This window comes from Varanus komodoensis, unplaced genomic scaffold (assembly GCF_004798865.1).
Source record: "Varanus komodoensis strain SLA01 unplaced genomic scaffold, ASM479886v1 scaffold52, whole genome shotgun sequence".
In the NCBI taxonomy this organism is placed as follows: Eukaryota; Metazoa; Chordata; class Lepidosauria; order Squamata; family Varanidae; genus Varanus; species Varanus komodoensis.
The window spans coordinates 3,394,980-3,422,449 of record NW_025336114.1 but is presented as its reverse complement, the minus strand read 5'-3'; the positions used below and the strand labels follow the sequence as shown (position 1 = coordinate 3,422,449).

Here is a 27,470-nt window from a genome sequence, read left to right as displayed (position 1 = left end):
AGAAAAATGTCATTGAGCCCTAGTGTACACAGTGTGTACTTTCCCTTATCTGGTATCTCAGTGTCACAGTCCTACAACACTTTTGAGCCATAGCTCAATGATAGAGCACATGTTTTTCTCATTGGGGAAAATCCACATTCAATCTGTGGTATGGTGTATCCAGGTAACAGGAGACTTCCTGTCTTCAGGTGACAGGAAAGTCCTTTACTTAAGAACAGCGACTGGAAATACATGCAAGCTAAAGGCAGCTTTAGACATAGCAACTGACCCAATATATGTCTATGCAAGTTTTAAATACTACTGTGAATACCATTTCTTTTCTGTTGTTTTGTAATGTTTGCCCCCTTTCTGTTGCTTAGTCTTATACTCTGCATTAGTTTGTGTGTGTGTTTTTTTTTTTCAGCATTAGCATCTCAGATCTTTCTTTAAAATTGAAACATCATTTAGTTTCAATATTTTAACTTGGTGAGAGGAGTTGTGTTTTGCTTTTTCAGAGCTGCAACAGCAAATCTGGATAGTCTATGTATGGAAATATAGTCAAGTATTTCAGCGGTTTATATTACCTGTTGTTTGTATAAACATGTGCTTTTGGAAAAAATATTTTCCCCTAATAGAGTTACTGTTTTTGTGTCAGGGCTTCTGTCATTGAAACTTTTAACTGTAGACTAGAATGTAGATCAATGAGGTGGCTGAAAATTCCTTTCTTTTGTTATTGGCTTTTCCACACTTTCAATTTGAATGCAGCAACAGATGCAACCAAATTGCAAAACAGACAATTACCTTTAAAGCACTGGGGGATTTTATGGTGTGGTGCAATCATTTGAAAAAAACAAAAAACAAAAAAAATACAATATGGAATATATACCAGGTGCCCCTGTTGATAGTAGCTACAGATTGCAGAACCCTTGAAGAGGGAAGGGAAGAGACCTTATTTCTTACCTCAGTTGTTCTTAGTCCTAGGTGTCTGGTTTGAGGCTTACATGCAACTCTTTAGGAGGAAACATAGACCAGATGCCAATTCACATATTGCCTAAGAATGGGAATGACAAACCACATGGAAGCCAGAGAGCATGATGCTAATGGGCAGCCCTTAAATTGAATAAATAAATATGTGGGAAGCTGTGTGAAGTGATTCCATACAGGTTGTGGCCATTTTTATAAAATTCTAAGGATATGATTTATACTGCTTTGATTCAGGAATGCCTTTATGTAAATAATTAAGGATCTCTGCATATCTTAAGTAATTGAATTGATATTAACTTAAAACAAAACTATCTTCTTTTGCTTTCATGCAAATCGCTATTTTTCATAGTTGCTGAAAAGATTGTCTATATAGCAGGAAAGGTTGGCTATTTAATGCTGATTTTTTCATTGTGACAAAGAGGGTGCTTATCTACTATTTTTACTTCAAAAAGGTTCTCTGTCCAGCTCCCCTTTGGGATCTGTTTATTTGCAAGGTTATTGCAAGGTTATTTGGTTCCTCAGCCTTTCACTTTTCTACAGTCAGGCTAACCTTAAGGTAAAGTTCCTCCAGTAATCATTTTCTTTCTATCATTATTTCTGTCATTCTATTTCAATCTTTTATTTCTACCTTCTTCTTTGACTAAGAGGAAAAGTTTGGATCATACTTCTTTATAGAAACTGCAAATAAACAGATTAATGTAGGAAAGGTGGACAATACTAAAACAGTTTTTGGTAATTTTCTGTCTCCCCCCACCCCTTACAATTTCATTCTAGTGTAGTTTTTAGCTGTTGGTAAACAAAATAAAGCAAATTATTGTCTGAGTTGGGAAAGGGTAATAGTTCCATAAGTCTGCATATACAATACATACACACTAACCCAAAGGCAGTATATTTTTCTAACTTTTGTTCATAGTTCTGCATGAAATCATAATTTTGGAGCTAATACCAATTTCCTGTGTGTTTTAACAAGCCTGCTAGATCATAAGCTTTCAATCTGTTTTTCAAAATCTAAAAGCTGCTTAACTTGTTATTACAGTTTCACCATCTTTAAAGTATTTTATAACTACTGCTGTCCTTTGATTTGTTTCCATTTTATTTCTATTATCTTGCAGCATCTTTTATCCAAATTCTTCTTTCTTATAAATCTTGTAAGTAGGAACTAGTAGCTTCTCTTTAATTGCAGTCATGTTTTTATTTTCTTTTTTCCATAACCCCATTTTTAATTTGTATCATCAACATCCCTTAATAGCTTTTGCTCTTTACATGGGAAAGACTGTGTATGGCTTTTTTAAATGGGGAAGATTGTTGGCAAAAGCAAATTAATCTGCCTGAATCAGTCCCATCATTTTCTGTACTCTAGTCTGTGATCATGTCATAAATTTAAGGACTTTGCACTAACCGTGTTTTTTTTCTTAAAGCTTATTTTTACACAGACCTAGTTTGTTTATGTATGCATTCTGCATGTATTTTTTTTCTAATTATAATATTTTACTGGATAGCGTATTCAGGACAAAATGGCTCATGGGAAGGTGCATAAAGATTTGGGTTTAGTTGCTTTAGCTGTTTAAAAACAAACAAATGAAAAACAAGCCAAACCAAAAACAAACAGTGAAGAAAAATATAAGATATCTGTATGTGTGTGTGTGTGTGTATACACACACACACACACACACACACGTGTGTGTGTATGTGTACACATGTGCACCTGTGCATGTGTATATATATGATAAATCTTATAAAATATCTATCCTGATGTGCTTCTTCTAAATTGTCAATTCATCAAATTTGTAATAAATTCAAAACATGAGCAGAGTTTCTGTTTGTAAAATTGTAACTGATTGCCATCCTGTGCACACTATCTTTGGTGAGAGGGGATGGGGAGTAAGTCTGATGGAATTCAGTGAGAGTTCTGAGTAAGCAGGCTTAGAATCAAGCTGTGGAAGATTGTTTACGTGTTCCTCTAATATTGTAATATTGAGCTAATTTAGTTGCCTTAATATTGGTAGAATTAGGCTCCTTTGCAGGGGGGCAACATCCATTTCCATTTTAACACTAAACTGTTTGCTTTCTTTAGAAAAGTTGAAGCACCTAACCATTCTTCGTCGTGGCCTCTGTGCATCACACATATGGGCACTGCGCCTGCGCAGTGCCTTTGGCCGGAAGATTGAAAGCTAACGGTTTTTGGCAGGAAGCTCTGCTCCCCTCCCCCATGGGCTATAAAGAGCGGAGCGTCCGCCATTTGTTCAGTCTTTGCGACCGCCGTTCGCTGTGCCTCATGCCGCTTTTGACTTTCCCTTCGGCTATTCTTGGTTCTCTCCTTATATATTGACCTTAAACTACTTTCCCCTTACTTCGCTTCCCGTTCTGTGTAGTTTTCTCTCATTTCTTCTTCGATCTAAAAAAAACAAAAAACCAAAAATATATACTTACCATCTGCACTATCTCTCTTTTCTTCCCTTTTCTGCGATGGCACAGCGGGCGGCTTTCCGCAAATGTGCTGACTGCGGGTCAAAAATGGCACCTACTGATCCGCATGACCTATGCCTCCTCTGCCTTGGGGAGGGGCATAGGACGGATAAGTGTGTTCATTGCCTAGCCTTCTCTAAGCAGGCTAGGAAGAACCGCGAAAACCGGCTTCGGAGGCTCCTTTGGGATAGGGCTCTGATGCAATCAGACCCGCTCATCTCTATCCCAAAACCGGGCTCTGCTTCTGTGGCTCTACCCTCACGCCCTTCGGATGAAGGTGCGTCCGCTTCGCTGGCCCCCTCTGCCTCACCAAAAAAGAGGCATGAGAAGCACAAACATGCCGAAGACAAGCCGGCAGGCCATAAGAAGGCCAGAAAGGAAAAGGCCTCTAAGCCTCTAAAGAAGGCTAAGTCTACGGATCGTTCCCAAAATCGGGACTCGGAGCCGACGGGCCCTTCGGTACCGGTGGCGGTTACGATACCGACCCCGCCCGAACTGATCCTTCAAGAGGCTATGCGGGTCACCCCTCAGGGGTCCCCCTGACGTGCGGTCGACCTCCCGCCAGCACCCCTTCCAACTCTACGGGGGTCTATCTCGGATGGGGAAATTCAGGACTCCCTTCCCAGAGCGAGGTCACCGACACCGATGCCCACGGTGACAGTGGAGACAGAAGCTGGCCTGTCCCCACCAGGGAATCGGAGGAGCCGCCCGGTAGAGCAACGCCCGGAGAGTTGGCGTCGTCCCTACTGCCAACCTTGGGGAGACCCGCTCTCTGTGGGATACTACCCTGCTCCCAGAGCGCGATCCTCACCTCCGCCCCATGACCAACCGCGGTCTGTGGATTCGAGGAGGGTACCGCCTCGATCCCCGCAAAGCGGAAGCAGCCGCTCCTTATCACCGGCGGAGTCATCATCTTCTGCCCCGCCATACTATGGTGCTGATTCGGATGTCTCTGATGTAGACTCAACCTCCCTGGACGTCGTGGTGACATCCCAGGATCCTGCGTCACCCGATGAGTCACACGTCTCCTTCGCGGAGCTGATGTCGAGGCTTGTCCAGTCCCTGGACATCGACGCTGCCCAGCGCCCGGGACCGTCGACGGATAAGTTTTATGACGTCCGCAGGGAGCAATCGACCTCTATCGTTCTGCCACTTATAACTACCCTGCAGCAGGCGATGACGCAGCCCTGGGACCTACCTTCACATCCTCAACCGACGTCCAGGAGATATGAATCTATGTACAGGGTCAGGGAAGAAGACATCCCCTTCCTGTTAAAGCACCCGAAACCAAACTCGGCGGTCGTCGAATCCTCGCAAGGCAGGGAGGCAAGGGGACATACGGCGCCGAGGGATAAGGAGGGCCGGAAAATAGATTCCCTGGCCAGGCGGGTCTATGCTGCCTCGGGCTTAGGACTTCGCATTTCTAACTATGAGGTGACGTTGGCGCGATATCAATATTTTATTATGCAGCGCCTCCACAATGTCGCCTCCACCCTTCCAAACCACCAGGGGGACCTTGCGAAGGTCCTGATCAAAGAAGCCATGCAGGTCGCAGTGCAGCAGTTGTCCACGGCACGTCACCACGTGGACACTGACTCCCGGGCCTTGGTCGGTGCCGTTTCCCTCCGGAGACACGCATGGCTTCGGAGTTGTAATTTCCCGGAGGAAACGAGGCGGCGAATAGAAGAGATGCCTTTTGATGGTTTGGGACTCTTCCATTCACGTACCGACCATAAACTCAAGAAACTACACGAGTCAAGAATGACAGCGCGCAGGATGGAGATCCAGTCACATAGCAGACGTAAGTGGTCCTGGGATTGGCCATCCTACAGGCAGACATACCAACAGAGACAGCTGCCACAACCCCGCCAGCAACAACAGCAGCAGCGTCGTCGCCCTCAGCCCCAGCAGCGCTTCCAACAGGGCCGCCGTCGTTTCGACGATCGGAGACAGCGCTGACGGGACTGGCGAACCACTCCTCACGCTCCTTTAATACCCACCCCCCTCTCATCTGGGGACTGGCTCCAAAGCCGACTCCCCATTTGGGAGTCCATCACATCTGACCGGTGGGTATTGTCCATTGTTCAATATGGCTATCGAATAGAATTCGACATCGTCCCTCCATTGAGTCCGATCTGGTCTACTTCATGTTCGCCGGTACTTCTCGACGAAATACACCAACTTCTCCTTAAAGGAGCAATTCGTCAAGTATTCGCATCTGACGGACTCCACAGATTCTATTCCAGATACTTTACAGTCCCCAAGCGGGACGGATTTTGGATTTACGGGACTTGAATAAGTTTATTATACCGAGAAAGTTTCGTATGACCACCCTTCAAAACATTTTGCCGTTGTTAAGGAGAGGGGATTGGTTCGCCTCACTGGACCTGAAGGACGCCTACTTTCATATTTCAATTCATCCAAATTACAGGCGTTTCCTTCGTTTTGCTGTTGCAAACCAACTTTATGAGTTTAAAGTTTTACCCTTCGGACTGGCTTCAGCTCCGAGAATTTTTACCAAATGTGTGGCTCCTGTCTGTGCCTTCCTATGCCTTCAGGGCATACAAATTTACCCGTACCTCGATGACTGGCTGTTAGTCTCGCAATCCAGAGAAGCACTACTAGACACCATCCATACAACCCGTGCCTTACTAGATAGTCTGGGTCTACGTATTAATACAGAGAAATCTTCTCTTCTTCCGACACAGACGCTCACCTTCATTGGAGCCTGCTTGGATTCGACGTTGGAGAAAGCCTTCTTCCCTCAGGACAGACAGCAGACTCTCACTCGCCATATTCATCGAATTCGACAAGAGGGAACGGTTACGGCGAGATCCATCCAGAGGGTCCTGGGGCATATGGCCTCCACAGTTGCCGTAGTTCCACATGCCAGACTTCGGCTTCGCCCACTACAATTATTTTTCAACAAGGTGTATCATCCACAAAGAGACCCACAGTCGAAACGGATTCGGATCCCGTCTTCCGTGCTCCACTCCCTGTGCTGGTGGCTGAAGCCGACCAATCTCGTGGTGGGAGTCCCCTTCAGGCCGCAACCTCCTTCGATAACTCTTGGTACCAACGCGTCTCTCCTAGGATGGGGGGCGATCTGCTCTGGCCTATCTACCCAGGGAACATGGACTTGTCTAGAGTCCATGAATCATATCAACTTCCTAGAGCTGCTGGCAGTCTTCAAAGCCCTTCGTTCTTTCGAAGACCTCCTTCATCATCGGATCGTTCAGATAACTTCGGACAATATAGCGACCGTTTTTTATCTGAACAAGCAAGGAGGGACGAAGTCACCGACCTTAGCCAGGCTTTCTATGACGATTTGGGACTGGTGCATTCCGAGACACATTACTCTGATGGCCGTTCATCTGGCCGGCACAGACAACGTGCATGCGGATCTTCTCAGCAGACACATCTTCACTTCACACGAGTGGGAACTGGATCCTCGCACGCGCAACCACCTGTTCAGGTGCTGGGGGTTTCCCGATGTGGACCTATTCGCTACCCAACAGAACAGGGTGTGCGAGACTTACTGTTTGAGAACGGGAATTGGACAAGCATCCCTAGGGGACTCATTCATGATTTCTTGGGACAACATCAACTTTTATGCTTTCCCTCTGATCCCTCTTCTGATGAAGGTCATAGCGAAGATAGTGAGCGACCGTGCATCGGGGATACTAGTTGCCCCCTGGTGGCCACGCCAGGCGTGGTTTGCAAAACTGCTCGATATCTCCCGCGGGGAGTTTCTTCATCTTCCGACACTTCCGTATCTTATAACGCAAATAGATGGCACACTTTGTCACCTGGACTTGCTCTCATTGAATCTGACAGCATGGCGGATTCGATGATTGACCTTCCATTGGGGCCGGCGACGGATTCGAGAGCCTCGAATCCTACAGCTTCTATTAATTCATCAGTTTCAACGATCACTTCGACCTCTTCGGTCCCGATTCTCGAATCCAACCATGCGGGTGCTTCTCACTGCCACAATCTCTCTGTACCATCTGGTTCGAGACAGACCCCGTCGAATTCGAATCCAACGCTTTTGCACCCTGAGATTCAGCATATTATCGACGCTGCTCTAAAGCCGTCCACAAGAAAGCCATGTACAGCTAAATGGAAGCGGTTTTCTGCCTTCGCTGAGTCTCATTCGTTCTCCCCACTTGTCTCATCAATTGAACAAATTCTTCAGTTCCTTCTGGAGTTGCATCACTCCGGACTTAAGCCGTCTTCTATTAAAGTGTATACGGCCGCAATAGCCTACTACCGTGGCTTAGTCGACGGATCACCCCTGTTTTCTCATCCTACTCTCAAGAGATTTTTGAAAGGACTGTATAACCTTAATTCATCGATTAGACTGGTTATGCCCACGTGGAGCCTTTCTGTAGTTCTACAGGCCCTTATGAGGGCCCCCTTTGAACCTTTGGCGACTGTGGATCTCCGATTAGTTTCGTGGAAGACGGCGTTCCTTGTAGTTGTCACGTCAGCCTGGAGAGCTAGTGAGCTTTGCGCCCTCAGCATAAACCCTCCTTATCTAAACTTCCACAGAGAAAAGGTCGTTTTACGTCTCGACCCATCTTTCTTGCCCAAAGTCTCTACACCTTTCCATTCAGGACAAGACATTGTACTGCCTGCCTTTTTTCCATCGCCATCGAATCCCTTGGAAAGGTCTCTGCACTCCCTCGACGTTCGGCGTTGTTTAGCCTTTTATCGATCGCGAACGGAGTCTATTCGGCGATCCAATAAACTGTTGATTAAATATTCGGCTAGAGATCAGGGTGACCCAGTCACTCCTCAAAGGCTGTCTTAGTGGATAGTCCACACTATTACCTTGTGCTTTCAGTTAGCTAAGCTCGAACTGCCTACAGTTCCCCGAGGCCATTCCACTAGAGCTGTCGCTACATCTTCTGCATTCGCATCCGGAGTTCCGATCGATGACGTCTGCCGAGCCGCTACATGGGCAAACCCTTGCACCTCTGCCAGGCACTACCGTCTTGATATTCGGGCTCGATGGGACTGCTCTTTCGGTAGAGCTGTACTCTCCTCTGTCCTACAATGAGGACACCTTCCCTCCTCCTTTGATGGTAAGCTTGTTAATCTACCCATATGTGTGATGCACAGAGGCCACGACGAAGAAAAGCAGGTTGCTTACCTGTAACTGATGTTCTTCGAGTGGCCATCTGTGCAGTCACACAACCCACCCGCCGGCCCCGCTCGGTGTCGGTGAGTGGACTCATTCATCGGTACCGAAAGTTTCCCATTTTTTCTTGGTACCGATCCCTTTTTCCTATCTCATACTGAGAACTTTTCCACAAGGGGGCGCACGTTCGGTCGTCAAAGACTGAACAAATGGCGGATGCTCCGCTCTTTATAGCCCATGGGGGAGGGGAGTGGAGCTTCCCGCCAAAAACCGTTAGCTTTCAATCTTCCGGCCAAAGGCACTGCGCAGGCGCAGTACCCATATGTGTGACTGCACAGATGGCCACTCGAAGAACATCAGTTACAGGTAAGCAACCTGCTTTTCTCATGTTCCTAAATTTGAAAATGGTTAGGGAAAGGGCATTCTTACTGCCAAATTCTTATTAGGTGTCAACTGGAAGGAATAAAAAAGTGTGTTTTCGACAGAGCATTGATAACAACATAGGGTTATAAATATATGTAGTTGAAAGTGAAGAGCCAACTTGTATAGCTGGATGTATTTTTAGATAAACTTAGAGGATCCTTCCCTTAATTACAGGGACCAAAGAATTGTAAGCTGAGCCTTCACCCTTGCTCTCTGTTTCTGATGCCCCGCCTTCCCACCAGAACCCCTTGTGTACCTTTAAAGCCACTCCAGATGATAGGATGATCTGTGAAGTGGTTTTCAACAGAGCATAAGGTGCTGCAGACAAAAAGTGAAAGACTTCATGTGACTGTGGACATTAAGCATTAATCTAATGGTTTCTGGATCTTCACCCATCTTCCTAAAGAGCATTCCATGCTTATTGGCAGTGGCCCCCCTTTTTAATCAGAAGCCAACCAGCATCCAGTTTTAACCACCCAATATCCTTTCCCCAAACTTTCAATTGCAATCTGGCATCTTCCTGTTTCCTAAGTTTGCACTAGTCCTAGTTTACGCAGCATAGACTATATTAGAGTAGTTTCATGATGGTGGCAAACAATACAATAAAATTAAAAGAGATTGGGAAATTAAGAGGAGTCTATTTTTGAAACCATAAAAGGTTGATAGAAAAGATCAGAAAAATGAAAGACATTCATTTTTATTTAGGGACTCAAGTTGATGAATATGGGTGAGAATGTGAATGGAACAGAGGCTTCAGTGCTTGGGCAGCATGGATTGTGCAGTATAGAATGCTGGAGAGAAAGTGATATACTTGTGAGTGAAGATTAAAGGATTTTAAAATTTCTTACACATGTAGTCATATAATTCCTAAATTTATTATTAATTATTTTTTATAAAGCATAAAATTATTAATGCTTTATAAATAGAGGCAGCAGTGAAAGAATGGCTTTTATGATGACTAAACTTGACTTGATCTTTGTGTCCAGGATCCCATGAGCCTATCAAGTATGTTTACAAATGTAATGAAACTCTGTGCTTCTCATTTTTGTCTTAGCTATAGCAACACAAGCTAATGTGGAGTTTCGCCGGAAAGGATCACAAATGTCTGCAGATACTATGGCTTCCAATCCCATGTTTGATGCAGGCGAATTTTCGGACAACTATGAATCAGGCAGAGCAGAGGCATGTGGAACTCTATGTAGGATATTTTGTAGCAAGAAGACTGGGGAGGACATACTACCAGCCTACTTATCCCGGTATTGGCTTGACTTTTAAATTGTTATCTTGTCAGAATGTGCTGTTGAATGTGTCATGTAATTAAGTATCCTATAGTTTATGGAAATTTCTTTGTTCTCCAAATGATCCAAATAATTGAAAAAAATGAATTCCATCAATTCGGAATAAGTTGCTATCTTTGTAACTTAACTATAGAAAAGCAGAGGAAGAATTTACTTAACTTTTTTCAACTTTTTTCAGATGAAATGAATATAGAATAGAATTTCCTACTTTATATGCTTTGTCATTACACAGTGTAGGAAAAATTTTGTATTTGGGGTAAAATAAGTGTGTGTGTGTGTGTTTCATATATAAATATAAGTAGCAATACCTCAGTACTAGACAAAGGCAAAGTAAAATGGCTGTACTAGACAAGGGAAGTGAGTGGGTGTAGTGCAACTCCTCTGTTAACTTTTATATCTGAATGAAGTTAAATACAGAGGCATGTAAGTTTTCTTTTTTTCAATATAGGAAAGGGAATGTTTTACTAAACTTAGGCAATCCATTTGACATACATTATTCAATACCTGTAAAAATATTACACACAGCTAGTTGTTTTGGGTGACATGGCGATGGCTACTGAAGACATTCATTTGAGCTCTCCCACTATTCTCCTGTAATGTGTGGCAACATGTTGTGGCATGTTGCTTGGCTTCCCCTGTTCTGCATCAAGGGCTGCTGCTCGTAGGAAACCTTGTCAAGACAAACACATTGACAGTAGAGATGAAGAGAACTTAATTTGTTGAAGACAGTGTTAGCATCTCTGTCTGCTAGTAGCACACTAAACTAATCAAGAGAACTTTTTCTAATAGAAACTGCAATATTCTTACCAGGCACCATTAATCTCCGAATCCTTTTTATAGTTCTTTGATTTTCCTTATGTTTAAGATGAATACTATATTTTCAGTTGTTTCTGGTATACATGCACAAAGATAGGTTAAGATCTTTTGTGGTTTGCTTTTTCTACCATGTATGGATTATGGCAGTAGTGTAAATAGAGCATGTTCCTTTATATTTCAAGTTTTTAAAAACTGTTTTTAAATGTTGTTCGAGAGATTTCCATGCTGCCCTTAGACACTGGTTGACATTTGTTTTTGGTGTAACTAAACAAAATACCTGCATCTTGAAATGATCATGCTGTTCAATTTGCAACTAATTGCTAAAATAGAAAAGGTGGCAGATAATTTTAGATGCTTGTGATACTGAAATGTAAATGCAGATTTTGCCTTTTCCTTGTGAACTTGTCCTAATGGCATTTAATTGGAAATGTTCCTTTCTTACAGTTTAGTAGGCCCAGCTTTCTAACAACTCATTAAGCCTGTCTTTCTCTGCCAGATTTTACATGCTTTTAATTCAGGGTCTGCAAATAGCAGATTCCATTTGCCACCCCGTTCTGGCTAGTGTTATTCTAAACTCTCCAGCGCTGTTCTGCTGTGACCTGAAAGGGATTGATGTCTTAGTTCCGTACTTCATTTCAGCACTTGAAACTATTTTACCTGACAGGTAAATATACATCTCTCTATATATTCATTTCATTTATTTGATTCTGAATGTTTTTGACAGATTGCTTTCTTCTGCTTCCTTAAGATTATAAAATCATAATTTCAGATTATAGAGACAACTTCTTCTGAGCAAAGAAGTATGTTTGGAAAGAATAGAACAATTATAAAGACATTCCTCTAGTTCCTGGATGTCATGCAGCATAAAATTACTGTTGCTGTGTGTCAAAAACAGAGATTCTATTTATGTTGTGCACATTTACTTTGTTAAATAAATAAATAAATAAATAAATACCTCACTGAAGGTAATGGATGGGAGAAACTGATGCTAATGGAAGGACCAAATTATATTTCTCTGTCACTTTTAGCCACTGGTTATTGATGTTTGCTTGAGATGTTTTGGTCGAAAGCAAAGTGAACTAGTTGTTTAATATGGAGAAATACATTAAAAGCATAATGAAAATGATTGCCTATAATTTATACATCATAGTTGGACATGACTAGTATAATTTTCATATTATATGGCAAATGTAAAACTGGAGTTGGCAGATGTATCATAATTACTCTTTTTTGAAACTAAATTACTATGGAAAAGGTGCCTTTTTGCATTTGAAAACTACATCTTGAATGTAGTAAGCTTATTCTACATAAGAAAGTGTTTGTTGTAGATGTGTTGTTACTTGTCTCCACTTTCACCTCTTTGGCCACACTATAAGATTAGTACATTCAAGACATAAATGTAGTAGTTTTTAGAATTACAGTGGTACCTTGGCTCACGAAGTTAATCCATTCCACGACTCTGGTTGTGACCCAAGTTGGTTGTGACCCAAGTCAAATTTCCCCATAAGATTCAATGTAAATAAGGTTAATTCATTCTGGCCCTTCTGAAAGTGGTTGTGAGCCAGTTTTTGGTCACGAGCCAAGTCAGATTTTCCCATAAGGTTCAATGCAATTAAGGTTAATCCATGCTGATACTATTTTTTTAAATCATAAAAATTTGAAACAAAGTGACAGAGAACAAAGTACTGTACAGTAGAGTGGAGAGCACTAACCTAGGTGGGGGGAGATTATTGTTTCGAGGGAGAGTTCCCCTCCATAAGGTCACTGGGGAGATCTCTTTCAGGGGTTTCCTTTCTTTTAGCTGCAGGGTCAATTGTGGTGAAAAATCTGTCTCTAGTCACTTGTTTTTTCCTGTGCTGCATAACCCTCCGGAAATGAGAGACCACGTTATCGTTCATCAGATTCAACACTCTGTTTGTTACAGTTATGTTGGGGTGGTGCTTCTCAAAGAAATCCTGGCACTCATTCCACTTTTTCATAATGCATTGTATCACATCACTGCTAACCTCCTCCCTGTCTTCCTCTTTCTCAGTGGAATCCTCCTCGGCAAGTGCCTTCTGCTGCTCACTCTGGAGTTCAGCAAGTTCTTCTGTTGCCACCTCCGCTATGTCTTCCCTGCACAAATGCAACTGCGATCGTGGCCATCTCCCCATGTGGGGCCAGGGGGAGAGGAGATGGCCACGATCTTGGTTGCCACCCAATGTGGAGTTTGCGACTCAAGTCAAAATTCTCATGAAATTTTTGTTTGTGACCCAATTTGGTTGTGAACCAAGGTGTTCCCGAGCCAAAGCACCACTGTACATTGATATTAGACTAAGAAATGCTTCAGAGGGTCATATACCATCCACTCATGAAACAGAGATGAATCTAGATTCTGAATTGGAATGTTAATTGTTTTTGCATAAACAAAGACCACAGGAATCATAATCCACTGTGTTGTACCTGAATAAAGATTCTGGAGGGTTTCTTCCTCTAAATCCTTGCAGGGAAGTGAATGCTCTAGGCTCCTAGCACCAGCATATCACAGTATCCTACACATGCTGACTGTTCATGAGTGTATTTTTAAAAACAGTGATGTGAGTGACCTTTTCAACTGTCTTCATCTCAATGATGCTTGGGGTTGGAATGGGCTGGACATGAGCAGTCATGCCAGGTACTGATATCAGGGACAGTTGGCCTGATGGCCACAACCAAACAGGAGCTTCAGTGAAGGCTGGTCATAAGGGGTGAGGAAAATTAGGAGACTGAGGCCTTTTAAAATGGTGTCAGAAGATAGACTGATGAGACAGGAGAAAAGTGAATGCAGAGGAAGAGAACAAGCGTGGAAGAGGAAAGGGAGAAGGAAGAAAGGGAGGAGAGAAGAAGGAACAGAGGCAATGAGTGGGGTAATGGAAATAGAGACTTATGGTTAATGGGGTAGGATTAAAAAGCTAAATAAGAGAGGCAGAGAGAGAATGAAGGGCAAAGAAAAAAAAAGGAGAACAGTCAACAAGCAGAGGAGGCAAGTCGGAGAGAAAAGCTATGGAGTCATTTGTTCTCCGTCAGCTTCACTGGCTCCGCATTGAAGTCCGGGCCCAATTCAAGGTGTTGGTAATGACCTGTAAAGCCCTAAACGGCTTGGGTCCTGGTTACCTGAAGGAGCGCTTACATCCATATTTGCCCAGTCGCCCCCTGAGATCGGCGGGAGAGGCCCTTCTCCGGGGGCCCTCCGTGAGAGAAATTAGGAGGGTGGCTACTCGGAGAAGGGCTTTCTCAGCGGTGGCGCCTAAGTTATGCGCTCCCCAGAGAGGTCCGCCTGGCGCCGTCGTTATTTGTTTTTCGGCGCCAGGCTAAGACCTTTTTATTTAAGCAACATTTTAAATGCTAAATACAATTGAATTTTATCTGGCCAGGGCGGCTTATTTTATAATGTGTGTTTTAATTAAGATTATTTTATATGGATTTTAACTTATTGTTTTATCTATGTTGTAAGCTGCCCCGAGGCTTCGGCGAATGGGGCAGCATAAAAATGTTTTAATAAATAAATAAATAAATAAAATTTGTGGGAGTTGGTTGGGAAGACCCTGTAAAAACCCAGATGAAGTCCTGCCAGGTTCACTTACATGGATGCCAGACATACCAGGGGTTCCTCAAGGATTAAGAGCAAACACATAATGGTCCACATTGCCAAGCCTCTTTTGGTAGCCATCTGACCCTAGAAGTAGTCCTAAAGAGAAGGTGGTCCATAGGGCATGGGTGCCCCTGCAGAATTAGCTCTGATGCCTATTGCCCAGAAAGCAGGAACAGACCAAGCAAGAAAGTGCTCCAGGTACATCAAATCTGAGTCAAGTCCCTTACTTGAGTCAGATGTAAGGGTGGAAGTATTCAGAGCCTTAAGAACTTGTAATTGTCTTCTTGATACCCTTCCCATAAAGTAATGGGCTATAAATGATTAGCACAGATATTCTTATCTTTCTCAAGTTTGAGGATGGAAGAAAGGATTTTGACTCATGATGGAAATTAAAATAGAATTGGTTGATAACAACTCAAATCTGATTTTTATTTTCAGGGAACTCTCAAAATTTAAAGCATATGTGAATCCCACAGAACTAAGAAGAGCCTCTATCAATATTTTACTCTCACTGTTACCTCTTCCACATCATTTTGGAACAATAAAATCAGAGGTAATCAATTTAGAAGTTTTAAGTGATATTTTGCACATTTAGTCAAACTTAGTGTACAGATAGTTGTACTTTTAAATCAGAGGTTATGATAGATCAGTGCAGAGAAGATTCTGCAAAAAATGTATGTTGCTACTCCATAGAAAAGAGAGAAGTGCATTCATAGCAGGGATTATGATCAGTGGTCCTAGCATAAGGCTTCTTGTGCTGAATTAATATTTCTTAACAGAACAAATCAAGAATTGGAAAAGCATGATGTTTGTAAGTCCAGCTTTACAGTCTGAAAATATAAACACACACATGATGTTAAAAGTTTGTTCATTTTACATTGAATAAGAAAACTGCTATGCTTCATTATTTTGCCGTTCTTATTTCTCTGGTTTCATCATGGCCAATTTTGCTGTTTGACAGCTCCAAGTAGCACTACTACTTTGTCATTTTTTCAATTTCCAGGTGGTAGGGATATAGGATATTGGACACCACTGAAATATATCAGATACTTGTTAAATATGTAAAACAGCACAAAAAATAAATGCTAGTGCAACTAGCTTTATATTACTATAGATGACAAAAGCAATTTATTTTTTAGGTTGTTCTGGAAGGAAAATTCAGCAATGATGACAGTTCATCGTATGATAAACCAGTCACCTTCTTGTCTTTGAAGCTGAGACTTGTGAATATACTAATAGGAGCACTGCAGACAGAAACAGATCCCAACAACACTCAGATGATATTAGGTAGCTTTCTGACTTCATCTGCGGGATGTGCTTTTGAAAACATCTTTGCCTTTGGTAGCTTAAAGTTCACATTAGCCTTCAAGCTGTATGTGAATACTGACAAGGCCAGGGTCCCATGATTGGAATGACTTCAGGAGCTGACTTGAAGAGGTGGTCATAGATCAGAGTTATAGCTCAGACAGAAGATTAAGTCTACTAATGTCTGGCAACTATCAATAAAATTGTTCTTCAGAGTTTGGATAACATGGCAATCTATGATATGTCATGGCTTGTCAGGGTGGCTTGTTACTGAAAATTAAGTCAAACTTTAGAAGACAATAAAGCAAGTCACTGTGACTAGTTTTCCACATGACAACTATGTCATGTTTTGTCAGTCAATAACATGACAATGGACTGTCATGTTATGCAAACTCGGTCAGTGTTGCTTAGTGTGATGTGTGAACCACTTACATTACTTATGGCATATTAGTTATCCTTCCGATCCATTACAATTTCTGCATTTCATTTCTTCTCTCTATTTAAGGTAAGATTATTTACCTCTGTTTCTTAAAGTTCCATGGCTCTCCTTACATCCATATATGCCCGGCCGCCCCTTGAGATCGGCGGGAGAGGCCCTTCTCCGGGAACCCTCCGTGAAAGAAATTAGGAGGGTGGGCCCTCGGAGGAGGGCTTTCTCTGCGGTGGCGCCTAAGTTATGGAATGCGCTCCCCAGAGAGGTCTGCCTGGCGCCGTCGTTATTTGTTTTTCGGCGCCAGGCGAAGACCTTTTTATTTAAGCGGCATTTTAGCTGTTAATATTATTGGATTTTACCTGGCCAGGGCGGCTTATTTTATATTGGTATTTTTGTATTTTTAACCTAATGTTTATATTTTTAAATTTAATATTATAATTATTTTTTAACTTATTGTTGGAAGCCGCCCCGAGGCTTCGGCGAATGGGGCGGCATAAAAATGCTTAAATAAATAAATAAATAAATAAATAAATAAAAAATGTGCTATAGGAGGTAAGAGTGTGGGACTGGGACTCAGGAGATTTTGCCTCTAGTCCCCACTCAGCTGGGTGACTTTGGGTCAGTCACAGACTCTCATCCCAATATACCCCACAGGGTTGCTGTGAGAATAGGATCAAGAGGACGAGAAGAATATAAGTTGCCTTGAGTTCCTTGAAAGGAAAAAGGGAATATAAATATATTAAATAAAATAGCAATTTAGCAAAAATATTTTATCAGTTACTGCTATTTGTCATGGCAGAGACTATTATACGAGAGGAAATAGTATAGTGATAATGGAAAAAGAATTCCTGAAAAATCAATTCATTTGGCAAAGCTAAAATATCTTAATTTTGTGTTCAGGGAACAATTTGGTTTATTTTTACTGTTTTTAAGAAACAAAGTTGATAGTTTGGCAAACAAAACATTGCGATACATTGCTGAGCACCCTGTTCCAAAGCTCACCTGTTTTCCCTTTAGTACTTTATGTAATGCTTTTCTAAGATTTCTCAATAGCTTTAGCTCACAATTACTGTTTTGTTGTGTTGATTTACATTATTCCCTCAAGGCTTTCTGGTAATTCTTTATATTTTTACAGCTTTGTATTTCTAAATACCTTGAAAATTTCCTTTTGTTTTTGGTGTATAATATCCATTAAAAACATCACTGTATTGAATCATAGGCATACAGATAGTATGCGACTTTTATTGGTTGTATCTTATATATCAGCCCCCAACATATCTGGAAAGACACTGTATTGGATAAATTTTCTGTATACTGATAGCAAACACATCCTCCGTCATCCCTTATGTGGCCAAAATAGCACTGTACTCTTACGATAGAAAGATATTGGTAGGTTTTGGAGGTTATGAAATAAAGTAACTCTTGAGGGGAGAACTGAGCTTGCTCAAGTTGCCATGTAGTGCTGACTGACTATTGAGAAGATGAAACAAAATGTGGGGGAATGGTTTCATCTTCAGTTGTTTTCCCAGGAGATTTCCACATATAAGTGTAATAGCTTCACTGGCCCAACCAAAGGTTGCCAACAATGAAATGTTACAAGATCTCCATATTTGAATGGATGGGGAAGGAAGTAGAGGCATCCTGATAATGGTGAAGTAATGATGTTTCCGTAGTAACAATGTTGAGATGGCATGAGCCAACACAGCTACCTTTGTTTTGTGTGTGTGTGTGAATGTGCATGGCAATTCTGAATTTTCCAAGAAGTTGGAATATTTCACTTAAGAATTCAAAGAAAATTTACTAAATCATTTGTGAAAAATATAAACAGTATTAGATATAATGACTGGGGGAGGGTTGTTTGCTCTGTATGTGCCATAGACATCTCAGATATAAAATCTTGGTATTTTTCAATTCTGCAGGTGCAATGTTGAACATCGTGCAAGATTCAGCACTTCTAGAAGCTATTGGTTGCCAGATGGAGACAGTAAGATTTATTTTATTTTGAAAAAAGTTGCCTAGTTATTTGTTGGGTTACAGAAACATATCCTATAACTAGAGCACAAAGTTTATTTTTCAGCTGGATAATCAACAGTATGTTTCTTCATAGAAATCTTTTTTCTAACCTAACAGAATGGTAGTGAAAATACTGTCTTGAAAAGCCACAGTCGCACGAACAGTGGCATTAGCACAGCAAGTGGAGGAAGCACAGAGCCCACTACTCCTGACAGTGAGAGACCAGCACAAGCTCTCCTAAGAGATTATGGTAAGGAATTGCACTTTTTAGTTATTTCCTCTTATACAGACCTCATTATTTTTGTTTGAGTGCTCGGCAGAAGAGGTTATCAGTTGAATTATTTGGGGCACTTTGAGTTCCTTTGTCTAAAAAACAAAGGAAAAAGGCAAATGAATTACAACAATTATGATAGATTATCAAAGGAGGGAAGAATATCATGGTTTGTGCTTAGGATTTTTGGGTGACTGCTCTAGCCCTTTGGCCACCCCATCATTTTTTAATGTTTTATTTTTTGCTGCAGCCTTTTGTTAACAGACACCTATGGACACTTAATCCTCATTCCTTTGTCTTTCAGCTAGGAGAGCATATTGGAGGCTCTTATAGCATACAGTTTAGTTTTTCATGGACAGTGTAATATTTGTGGCTTCATCTCAGCTGCTAACCACACTGCAGCTAGGAAGGTGATCTAACTTAGTATAATAATGTGTTGTTTCCCAATTCTTGTTTTTGTCTTCAATTTCATGCACTTGGTGCACTTGCATTTTACAAGAGCTAACTACAGAGAGTTAACTAAATCTGTTCCATGTACTAGCACTGCTCCAAAATCAAGAATTCTCCAAAATGTTTCTCATTTTGCTTACAATTTTAATCAATATTAACCAGATCTGTCTTAAGATTTATGTGTGTTATTGTGTGCTGCAAATGTGTTTAAAGAGCAGTGCCTAACAGTTCTGAATTTTGTAAGAGTGTATTTCAGGAGCTGGCAGAGCAAATGCATATTTGTTTTATTTAGATCAGCAATCTTGCAATTTTTCCTGTGGCAATTGAATTAAACCTGAAATGTCCTTTTGAATCAGAAATGCTTTTGATTCACATACTTATCCATTTTGCATTGAGATACTACTATTTTATGTTATGTCATATACGAGTATATACTCTGGGGTTCATGGTGAGTGTTCTCCAATGTAAATCCAACAAACCAGATGAGACTTGGAGCATCCTATTTGGACAGTATCTGGATACTCCAAATAGTCATTTCCTGAAAGCACAATAAGATCTCATATTCAGTAATTAAGGATTTTAAAATATCAGTAAATGGCCTGATCTTCTTCATGCATATTAAAAGATTCTCCATCCATTTACTATACTGAAGCATCAGCTGAGTGTACCAGATTTCCGTGGAATTGAAAGCTGTCTCTGCTATTTGCAAGTTTAAACTACCCATACATAATAACAGAATAAAAACGAATTCTCAGATAAACACCAGTAGGCTGCTGCAGCACTGGCATTTCAAATGTTAAATTGAGATAGCTTTGACAGATGCAGTTTTCTCATGGTTTTGTGGCATCAGTGCAATATGTGAGATGTGAACACTTCACACTTTTAGTTCATATTTGAGATGCTTTTCTGTGAAGTGGAGGCCCTTATTTTTAATTTATACTTTGTTGTCTTAATTTTCTTGAGGCAGCTATTTCTCTTTCCCCAGAAAACTTGCAATAATTTAGCACATAAACATGGTAAATTATCAAATCTGTAAGCTAACCATTAAACAATACTTCAGTAGAGAATTCATTCCATAGCCTTGAAGCAACTAAGTTTGGTGAATTTAATTCCCTGGCATACTGTACCTTTACCCAACAAAGTTTAACATCTTATTTGTGGGTGGATTTATACTGTGTAGTCAAGTATTGCTGGCTGAGGTTTTTTTTTACTTCTTATTCCAAACATTTTGTTGTACACTCCACTTCAGCTGACCGCAGAGCATCAACCACTATAAAAATCTTGCTGTGGGGCTACAACATTAACTTTACTGAGTATCAAAAACACCTAATTAACATCCTCTTAAGAAGAGAATTATCAGCGTTTCAGAAAATATGAGCCGAAGTGGTTACGTGTGTAGATGGGGAGGGAAAATGTCATAAACATGTTTCTCTTTCCCTAGTTTCCTCTCAGCAGGCATAGATGAGAACTGAAAAGCATGATCCTTTTTATAAAGCCTGACCAGTTACAGTATAATATAAATCAAAGTCAAATTCTCCTACGGATGTGAGAGATGCATCGGCCCGTGTAAAAGTTGACTCCAAACTGAAACATCCTCTCCTTTCCTCCCTTTCAGAAAAGAGTGTCCCCTGCTGCTTTGAGTGCTAGACAGCAGGAATGTTGGACACTTCTTAATTTGTCTACTTGTTTAGTCTGTCATCTCATTACAGGTTCAAGGAACTTCTCCTCAATCTCTTCCCCCACAACTCCGCAGTGTCTCCCTCCCCAGGAGAAGAGGCATTTAACTGCAGTCTTTATTATGTTAAAACTGACCAACTGGACTGGCTTTGTGATACAAAACAAGAGTACTGTGGAGATCATTTAGAAAAGACTCCAGCAAAGTTAGAATACCAATTGAGAATATGGTTCCAGGCAGAATTCCTCTTCTTCCTTCCTAAACCAGAAGTAGTTAGTTCCTCACTCAAGTGGCTTCTGCTGCTTGTGGCCCAGATGGCTGGAACTTTGGATGCTATTCAGTTGGTCTCCTCTTTTGATCTGACCCCAGACTATGAGTCTGATCATGCCCCCATCTAACTCCTGTTATTCTCCTTCTGGCCTCTGGGCTTATTGCTGGTCCTTTTGGCCTTGGCATTTTTGCTAAGAGTTCTGATCCCACCTCTTCTTCCAGTTCTGGTTCAGAATCTGAAGTCTCAACCTTGGAACATGGTATTTGGAGAGAAGTGGGCCTAATCCCTACAATAGCTTTCTGTACTGCTTTGCCAAGTTGTGAGGCTAATAAGGTAACCCAAAAACATACTATGTAAAATTCCTTTTGTTTCCATCTATTTAAAATGGAATCTACAATATATTTTCTGGGAAGAGCCAATCTCCTACATGTTGACTCTACCTTTGGGAAAAGAAATGAAGTGGCTACCTTTTTCCTCAACAGATTCTTTAGATCTGTTTAAATATCCTACCTTAATTCTCTGGATTTGAAAATATCTAATCAGGTTACACTGACAGGGATTTCAAAGTGCATGTAGATGGAAGACATAATTATCTGAGAGATTAATTCTTGTAAGAACATAGATGTTTTCAAACATTTTCTATTTAGTTTCAAGCATGCATTGTAGAAAAGTGTCTGGAATTTTATTTTTTGGTGTATTAAAATCCTAATTCAGTTCTAAGAATACCTGGGGATGATCTTTTCAAACTGTCAAAGATACTTTTTACAAATGACATATTTAAAAATATTTCAACCCTAGGTTGATAAAATTAATCCTGTATTAAAAAACCAAAATAAACCACTTACCTCAAACCTGCTGGCCCCATCCCACAGGGAAAATGCTTCCAGTTGTATATTGAGTGCAGGCTGATGTATTTGGACAGTTGTGAAAAGTAGTAAACAGTATTCTTTAAAATTATATCAAATCTGTTTTCATTGGAGATCTGAATTACCAACCAGGACATTTCCTAGATCCTTATTAAGATAGAAATTCTCTCCCCCACAGCAAAGGATTCATAGTTGTTTGACTGGCAAAACTTGCTGGATTAACATAGGACAAACAATGTTTGGAGACAACCGTATGCTTGTTATATGTGCACATAGTCAGCCTGAGGCATGGAAAACTGTTGCAGTCCTAATTTGTGTGAGAACTTGAATACTGGTAACTAAACAGGTTCTTACTAATAATACATATTGGAATTTTTACTTCCATTTCTATGAAGTATTTTTTACTTCACACTCCTGCTTCTGAAAAAGGCTTCCAAAATGGTTATGAAAATAAATAAAAAACAGTCCCTGGCCTTAGATGTTAAAATCTGAAAGACATAGAGAGAGGCAACTGAAGTTAGAAAAAGTTTCAGTGATTTCTCTAGCAACATCTTCAAGAACTGCTTACATCAGTACAGAGCTTCTTAATAAACTGTCTGAGTTACCTGTATGAATTGCTGAATGTTTTGTTTCTCAAATGCATGTGTATCTTGTTTTCTGTGTATGTTGTGGCTGCTTGAGCTTTTGCCTGATGGACCGCTTTGCTGACTGTTACTAATGCTTAGTTGTTTTCCCTCCCTGTGGTGTGTGGTATTGGGGTTTATATTCTAGCTCTTCATACAGATACAGCAGCTGGACTCCTGATTCGCAGCATTCATTTGGTAACCCAAAGGCTCAATGCACAGTGGAGGCAGGAAATGAGCATCTCACTGGCTGCATTAGAACTTCTTTCTGGTTTGGCAAAGGTAAGCATCAGCCAACCTCTCGTCTGGAGACAGCCTCTGCTAGACTATAGGATTTGACTTCTGGTTCTGTATCCTTCCCAACCAGCTATTCTTGCCTGATACTGTAGACAGTTTTCCCTCCTCAGCTGGAGAACAACTGACAGAGCTGGCCAAACATTTAGTTTCATGCAACAGAGGAATTTTTCTCATAAAGTGTGTGATTTCAATTGCCTTCCCATTTGAAAAGAAAATTCTCATTGTTAGCAGTCCAACTAGAATAGCATACCTACTGAAATAAAATAAATAGGTAAGAGATAGCAGTATTTTTCATCGGTAACTGGATGTGCACTAAATCCAGAACACTCGTGTGTCTTGTTCCATTCTGTACCATCATTTGTTTTAAGGCTATTTTATGCACTTTGTGCTTATGTTTATATTTGGAAAGGACAACAATAATTTATGGTTACTTCCTAAAGAGGCTTCCAGCTGAACATAAGTTTGCACTACTTATTTCAGGTAAAGGTTGGTGTTGATTCTTCAGACAGGAAAAGAGCTATTAGCTCTGTATGCAGTTATATTGTATACCAGTGTAGTCGTCCAGCTCCTCTTCATTCCAGAGATCTTCACTCCATGATAGTAGCAGCATTTCAGTGTCTTTGTGTATGGCTCACTGAACATCCAGACATGCTTGAGGAAAAGGTGGGTTTCCTGGTTTTCTAGTGAGTTTACTTATAGATAAACTACATTATTTAAGATTGTATTATCACAAGCTCTTTCATCTCATATGGGGAGGAGCTCATCCTGTATGGCAGGGGTCCTCAAACTTTTTAACCAAGGGGCCAGTTGAAAGGTGCCGGTGCTGGGTGTGTGCCGGAAAGTTGGTGCCAGCGGTGCGCGTGGGCCGGCACAGGGGCAGGGGTGGTGCAGACACGCACACTGAGGTGGGGTGTGTGGCGAGGGGAGGTGAGGCGGGGGAGGGCACGTGCTGCGAGGCAGGAACACAAGGCAGCGGCTTGCTTGTTTGGAGATAATTTTTTCCAGGTGAGCTAACTGCTGCCTCCCTGCGCGCGGGGCAAGGTGGGTGGCGGCGCGTGTGCGGCAGGTCCAAATGGGCATGGTGGACCGGATAAATGGGCATGGTGGGCCAGATCTGACCCCTGGGCCATAGTTTGAGGATTCATGTTATATGGGGATGAGATTATAGCATCTCATCCCCATATTTCACCATCTAGCAGTTCAGAAGGTTTAGAAATATCAGTGTGACAATAAACCCTCAATTTTGTCTCAGTAAAGCTATAGAGTGAGGGTAACAGAATTATTAGTGTAGTTCTAGATGCATGAGATGTATTTTAAACATTTATACAATGATATTCCCTCCCTCTCTCTCTCTCTCTCTCTCTCTCTCTCTCTCTCACTCTCACTCTCACTCTCACTCTCACTCTCACATGCGCCCACATACACACAGAGGGAGAGGGGGCACTGGGTATTCCTGCTCCACAAATGGAAGCTATCAAAACTCATCACTGGCTGCTACTATTACACGCTGTAGCAAGTCCTGGTGGGTCAGCCCTTTTGGCACTAAGAAGAAGAAGAAGCAGTCTCTTATCTCTGAAAGGAATTTAGTAATGTGTAGCATGTAGTAAGGATGCTGTGGGCCACACTGAAGTACTTGAGAGAGTCTTCTCTGGCCATAAATCCTTCTGTTTTATATCCCTGCTGTGCACGTTGAAATCAGTTCCCTCCTCCTTGGGGGTTTAAGGCAAGGCAGACATTAATCATCAAAATTAATTACCCATCCAGTCTTTTCTCTGAATTTTCACTATCATATATTATTCCTTGCACAGTAGCAGGTGAAGTCAAGGATCCAAATCTCCCATTTAATAACAACACAATGAGTCCACACACATATGCTAGTGGTGGGTAGCACCTTCCACTTGATGATTCTAAGGAAAATGCAACCACATAACATAGAAGCTGTGTACAGTGTCATGGGAATCTAACAAATGGAGTGTGCTCAAAAGTAGATTGTGTATGAAGTGATTTTAGTCCTTTCAGTTTTCTTTGATAAAAAGGCACTGGTAGATTCATGTACAGTGGGCTTAGTGAATTTGCCAAACACTTGACTGGTAATATTTGTCCCCCTCTAGGATTGTTTAAAAGAAGTGTTGGAGATTGTGGAACTGGGCATCTCAGGAAGTAAATCCAGAAATAGTGAACAAGAAGTCAAGTACAAAGGAGATAAGGAGCCAAATCCTGCTTCCATGAGGGTAAAGGATGCAGCTGAAGCTACTCTCACATGGTATGAAAGTTTATTGAAGACAATTCAGTAATTGCTGGAAAAACGTTAAGTTTTTAAAATAGTGATGGGCAACATTTTAAAAAATCCTAGCAGGCTATCTCCTCCACAGCCAAGCTGCTCAAGATGGGCTTTCTTAAGATTTAAAAGTATTACAAGCATTTTTTAAAAAGAAATGTGAATTTATGTGTATAGAACAAAGGAATTTAATTTCTCTGTTTCAAGAATTTTCCAACTGAGCAGATTCTTTTCTGTTCCCCTATTTGTATTTGAACCTAGTGTTATGATACGGTACAGTACGGTATGGTACAGTAGCTAGGAATGTATACTGTATGCTTCCTCATCAGTTCATCTTAAAAGTACCTGTAGATCCATGTGTTTCTCTCTCCAGCATTTTCTGTGACTGCATAGTTTGACTAGATATTTCTCTTGGTTTACAGCATCATGCAAATACTTGGAGCTTTTCCTTCACCCAGTGGCCCTGCCTCCCCTTGCAGCTTGGTGAATGAAATCACCTTAATTAAATATTCTCGTCTGCCTTCCATAAACAAATATAGTTTTCGCTACTTTGTCCTGGACAACAGTGTCATCCTTGCAATGTTGGAGCAACCCCTAGGAAATGAGCAAAGTGAGTAAATCCATTTTATGTCTTCTAAAGCAAGTATGTAAATGTCTTCAACTGGATGACAACAAGACTTGCTTGATCACCACCTGTTTCATTACACTGGTGTCCTACTTTATGATATATCCTGCAGAGCTGTGGAGAATTGTGCAACTCTGCCATAGTAAATGTTCAGACATCAGATCCAAGAATGCTTGCATAATGGACCAGTCTAGATGATCTTATATCCTGTTTGAGTGTTCGGCCTTATTCCAGAGTTGGTAACCATAATACCATGGTTTGGACAAAATGGAAGACTATGGCCATAAGAATATTTCTGATGTACTTGCTTATTTTGTGAAGGAGTTCCATGTGTGAGCAACAGTTTTACTCATAAATCAGCTTACTATACTGAGAGATGATCATCTGAACAAATGCAGTCTCAGTCTATAAAATCCTTTGTGCCATATTCTCTGAATGTTTGTCCATTTTCATCAGACTATAATGCCAACAACATCTCAGAATTGTCTTTCTAGATCTAAACATATTCCTTAAAGCTATTTCTAGTTAGAGATTTGTAGATAGTGAAATTTTTGGTTTAGCAGCTGTGTAGATCAATATATGTCATCTTTTTTTCAAATCTATTGAAAATATTTATACCTTGGCTTTTGACCTGTCAGATACTAAAACAAATAAAAATCATCATAAAAATAATTTATCTAACATCAAACTAAGCTATAGTTGTTAATACAGAAGTCTGAACCAACAGCAGCAAAACCCAATCAATCAGCCAATCTCAGCAGACAATACATCATTAATCAATTAGCTTGTCTCTGAAACAGAACAGATTCACCTTATTCTTTAAAAGCTAACAGGGCAGAACAAATGAGCCCACTTAAAAAGGGAGTTCCATAATTACAATTTAAACATACATACATACATTTATTTTCTATACTGTCCCATACTTAAAAAGTCCCAGGATGGTTTGCAGCAAATTAGTCAAAAAAATTAAAAATAAGTATAGCAGCCAATATTTGGCTGCAGATATTAATATACAGCCAAAATCTAGATACATGTAGTTGATATACTCATGTACATCGTTTTTTTGCAAAAGGAAATACTAAAGCGTCAAACTGAGAATAATTACTACTACTACTACTACTACTACTACTACTTCTCTTTATTTCTTGTCCTTAAGCTAAGCCCTCAGTCAGAATCAGCTTCCCTCACTGCTCTGTAACCAGAATATATTGTGCGACTGAGACAGTTGTATTTGTATTTTTCACGAACTGAAATTTATTGCTTTAAAAATGTTGATTTTTTTCAAGTGATAATTTAGTACAGAATGCTCATTCTAGATGCACAGTCCTTTCAAGAGGTGGGGTTAGATGGTAATACTTTTTCAGCACATATACCATTTCACTAATCTTTACAACAATCCCATAGATATAGTGGTATTTTCCCCCTGTTGCAAATGGGAGAGGAGCTGTGCTAAAAGTTAGTAGACTAAAATCACAGTACAATCATATGATGGCTACTCCAAAGTAACATCCTTTGAGTTCATGGGACATAGCCCAAGTATGTGAGTATAGAGCTACAGCCTTAGTAGCTTCATGAAAGAGAAGCACATTCATGGAGGATAAGGTTATCAATGGCTACCAGTCATGATAGTCATATATAAAC

General features: G+C 40.8%; 1 protein-coding gene across 6 annotated transcripts in view; it reads left to right on the top strand.

Moving 5' to 3' along the window:
- Positions 1-27,470, top strand: part of RALGAPB (Ral GTPase activating protein non-catalytic subunit beta) — a 92,529-nt gene that overhangs the window by 45,154 nt on the left and 19,905 nt on the right. For 3 of the 6 annotated variants that reach the window (XM_044447626.1, XM_044447625.1, XM_044447631.1), the window contains 11 exons: positions 2,076-2,111; positions 10,053-10,254; positions 11,609-11,776; positions 15,161-15,275; positions 15,862-16,009; positions 18,380-18,444; positions 18,591-18,723; positions 22,778-22,911; positions 23,407-23,589; positions 25,038-25,189; positions 25,627-25,814. In XM_044447626.1, the coding sequence (XP_044303561.1) occupies positions 2,076-2,111; positions 10,053-10,254; positions 11,609-11,776; positions 15,161-15,275; positions 15,862-16,009; positions 18,380-18,444; positions 18,591-18,723; positions 22,778-22,911; positions 23,407-23,589; positions 25,038-25,189; positions 25,627-25,814 (1,524 nt within the window). The remainder of the gene's footprint in view (positions 1-2,075; positions 2,112-10,052; positions 10,255-11,608; positions 11,777-15,160; positions 15,276-15,861; positions 16,010-18,379; positions 18,445-18,590; positions 18,724-22,777; positions 22,912-23,406; positions 23,590-25,037; positions 25,190-25,626; positions 25,815-27,470) is intronic. The other 3 variants (XM_044447627.1, XM_044447630.1, XM_044447628.1) reach the window with 3 other exon arrangements.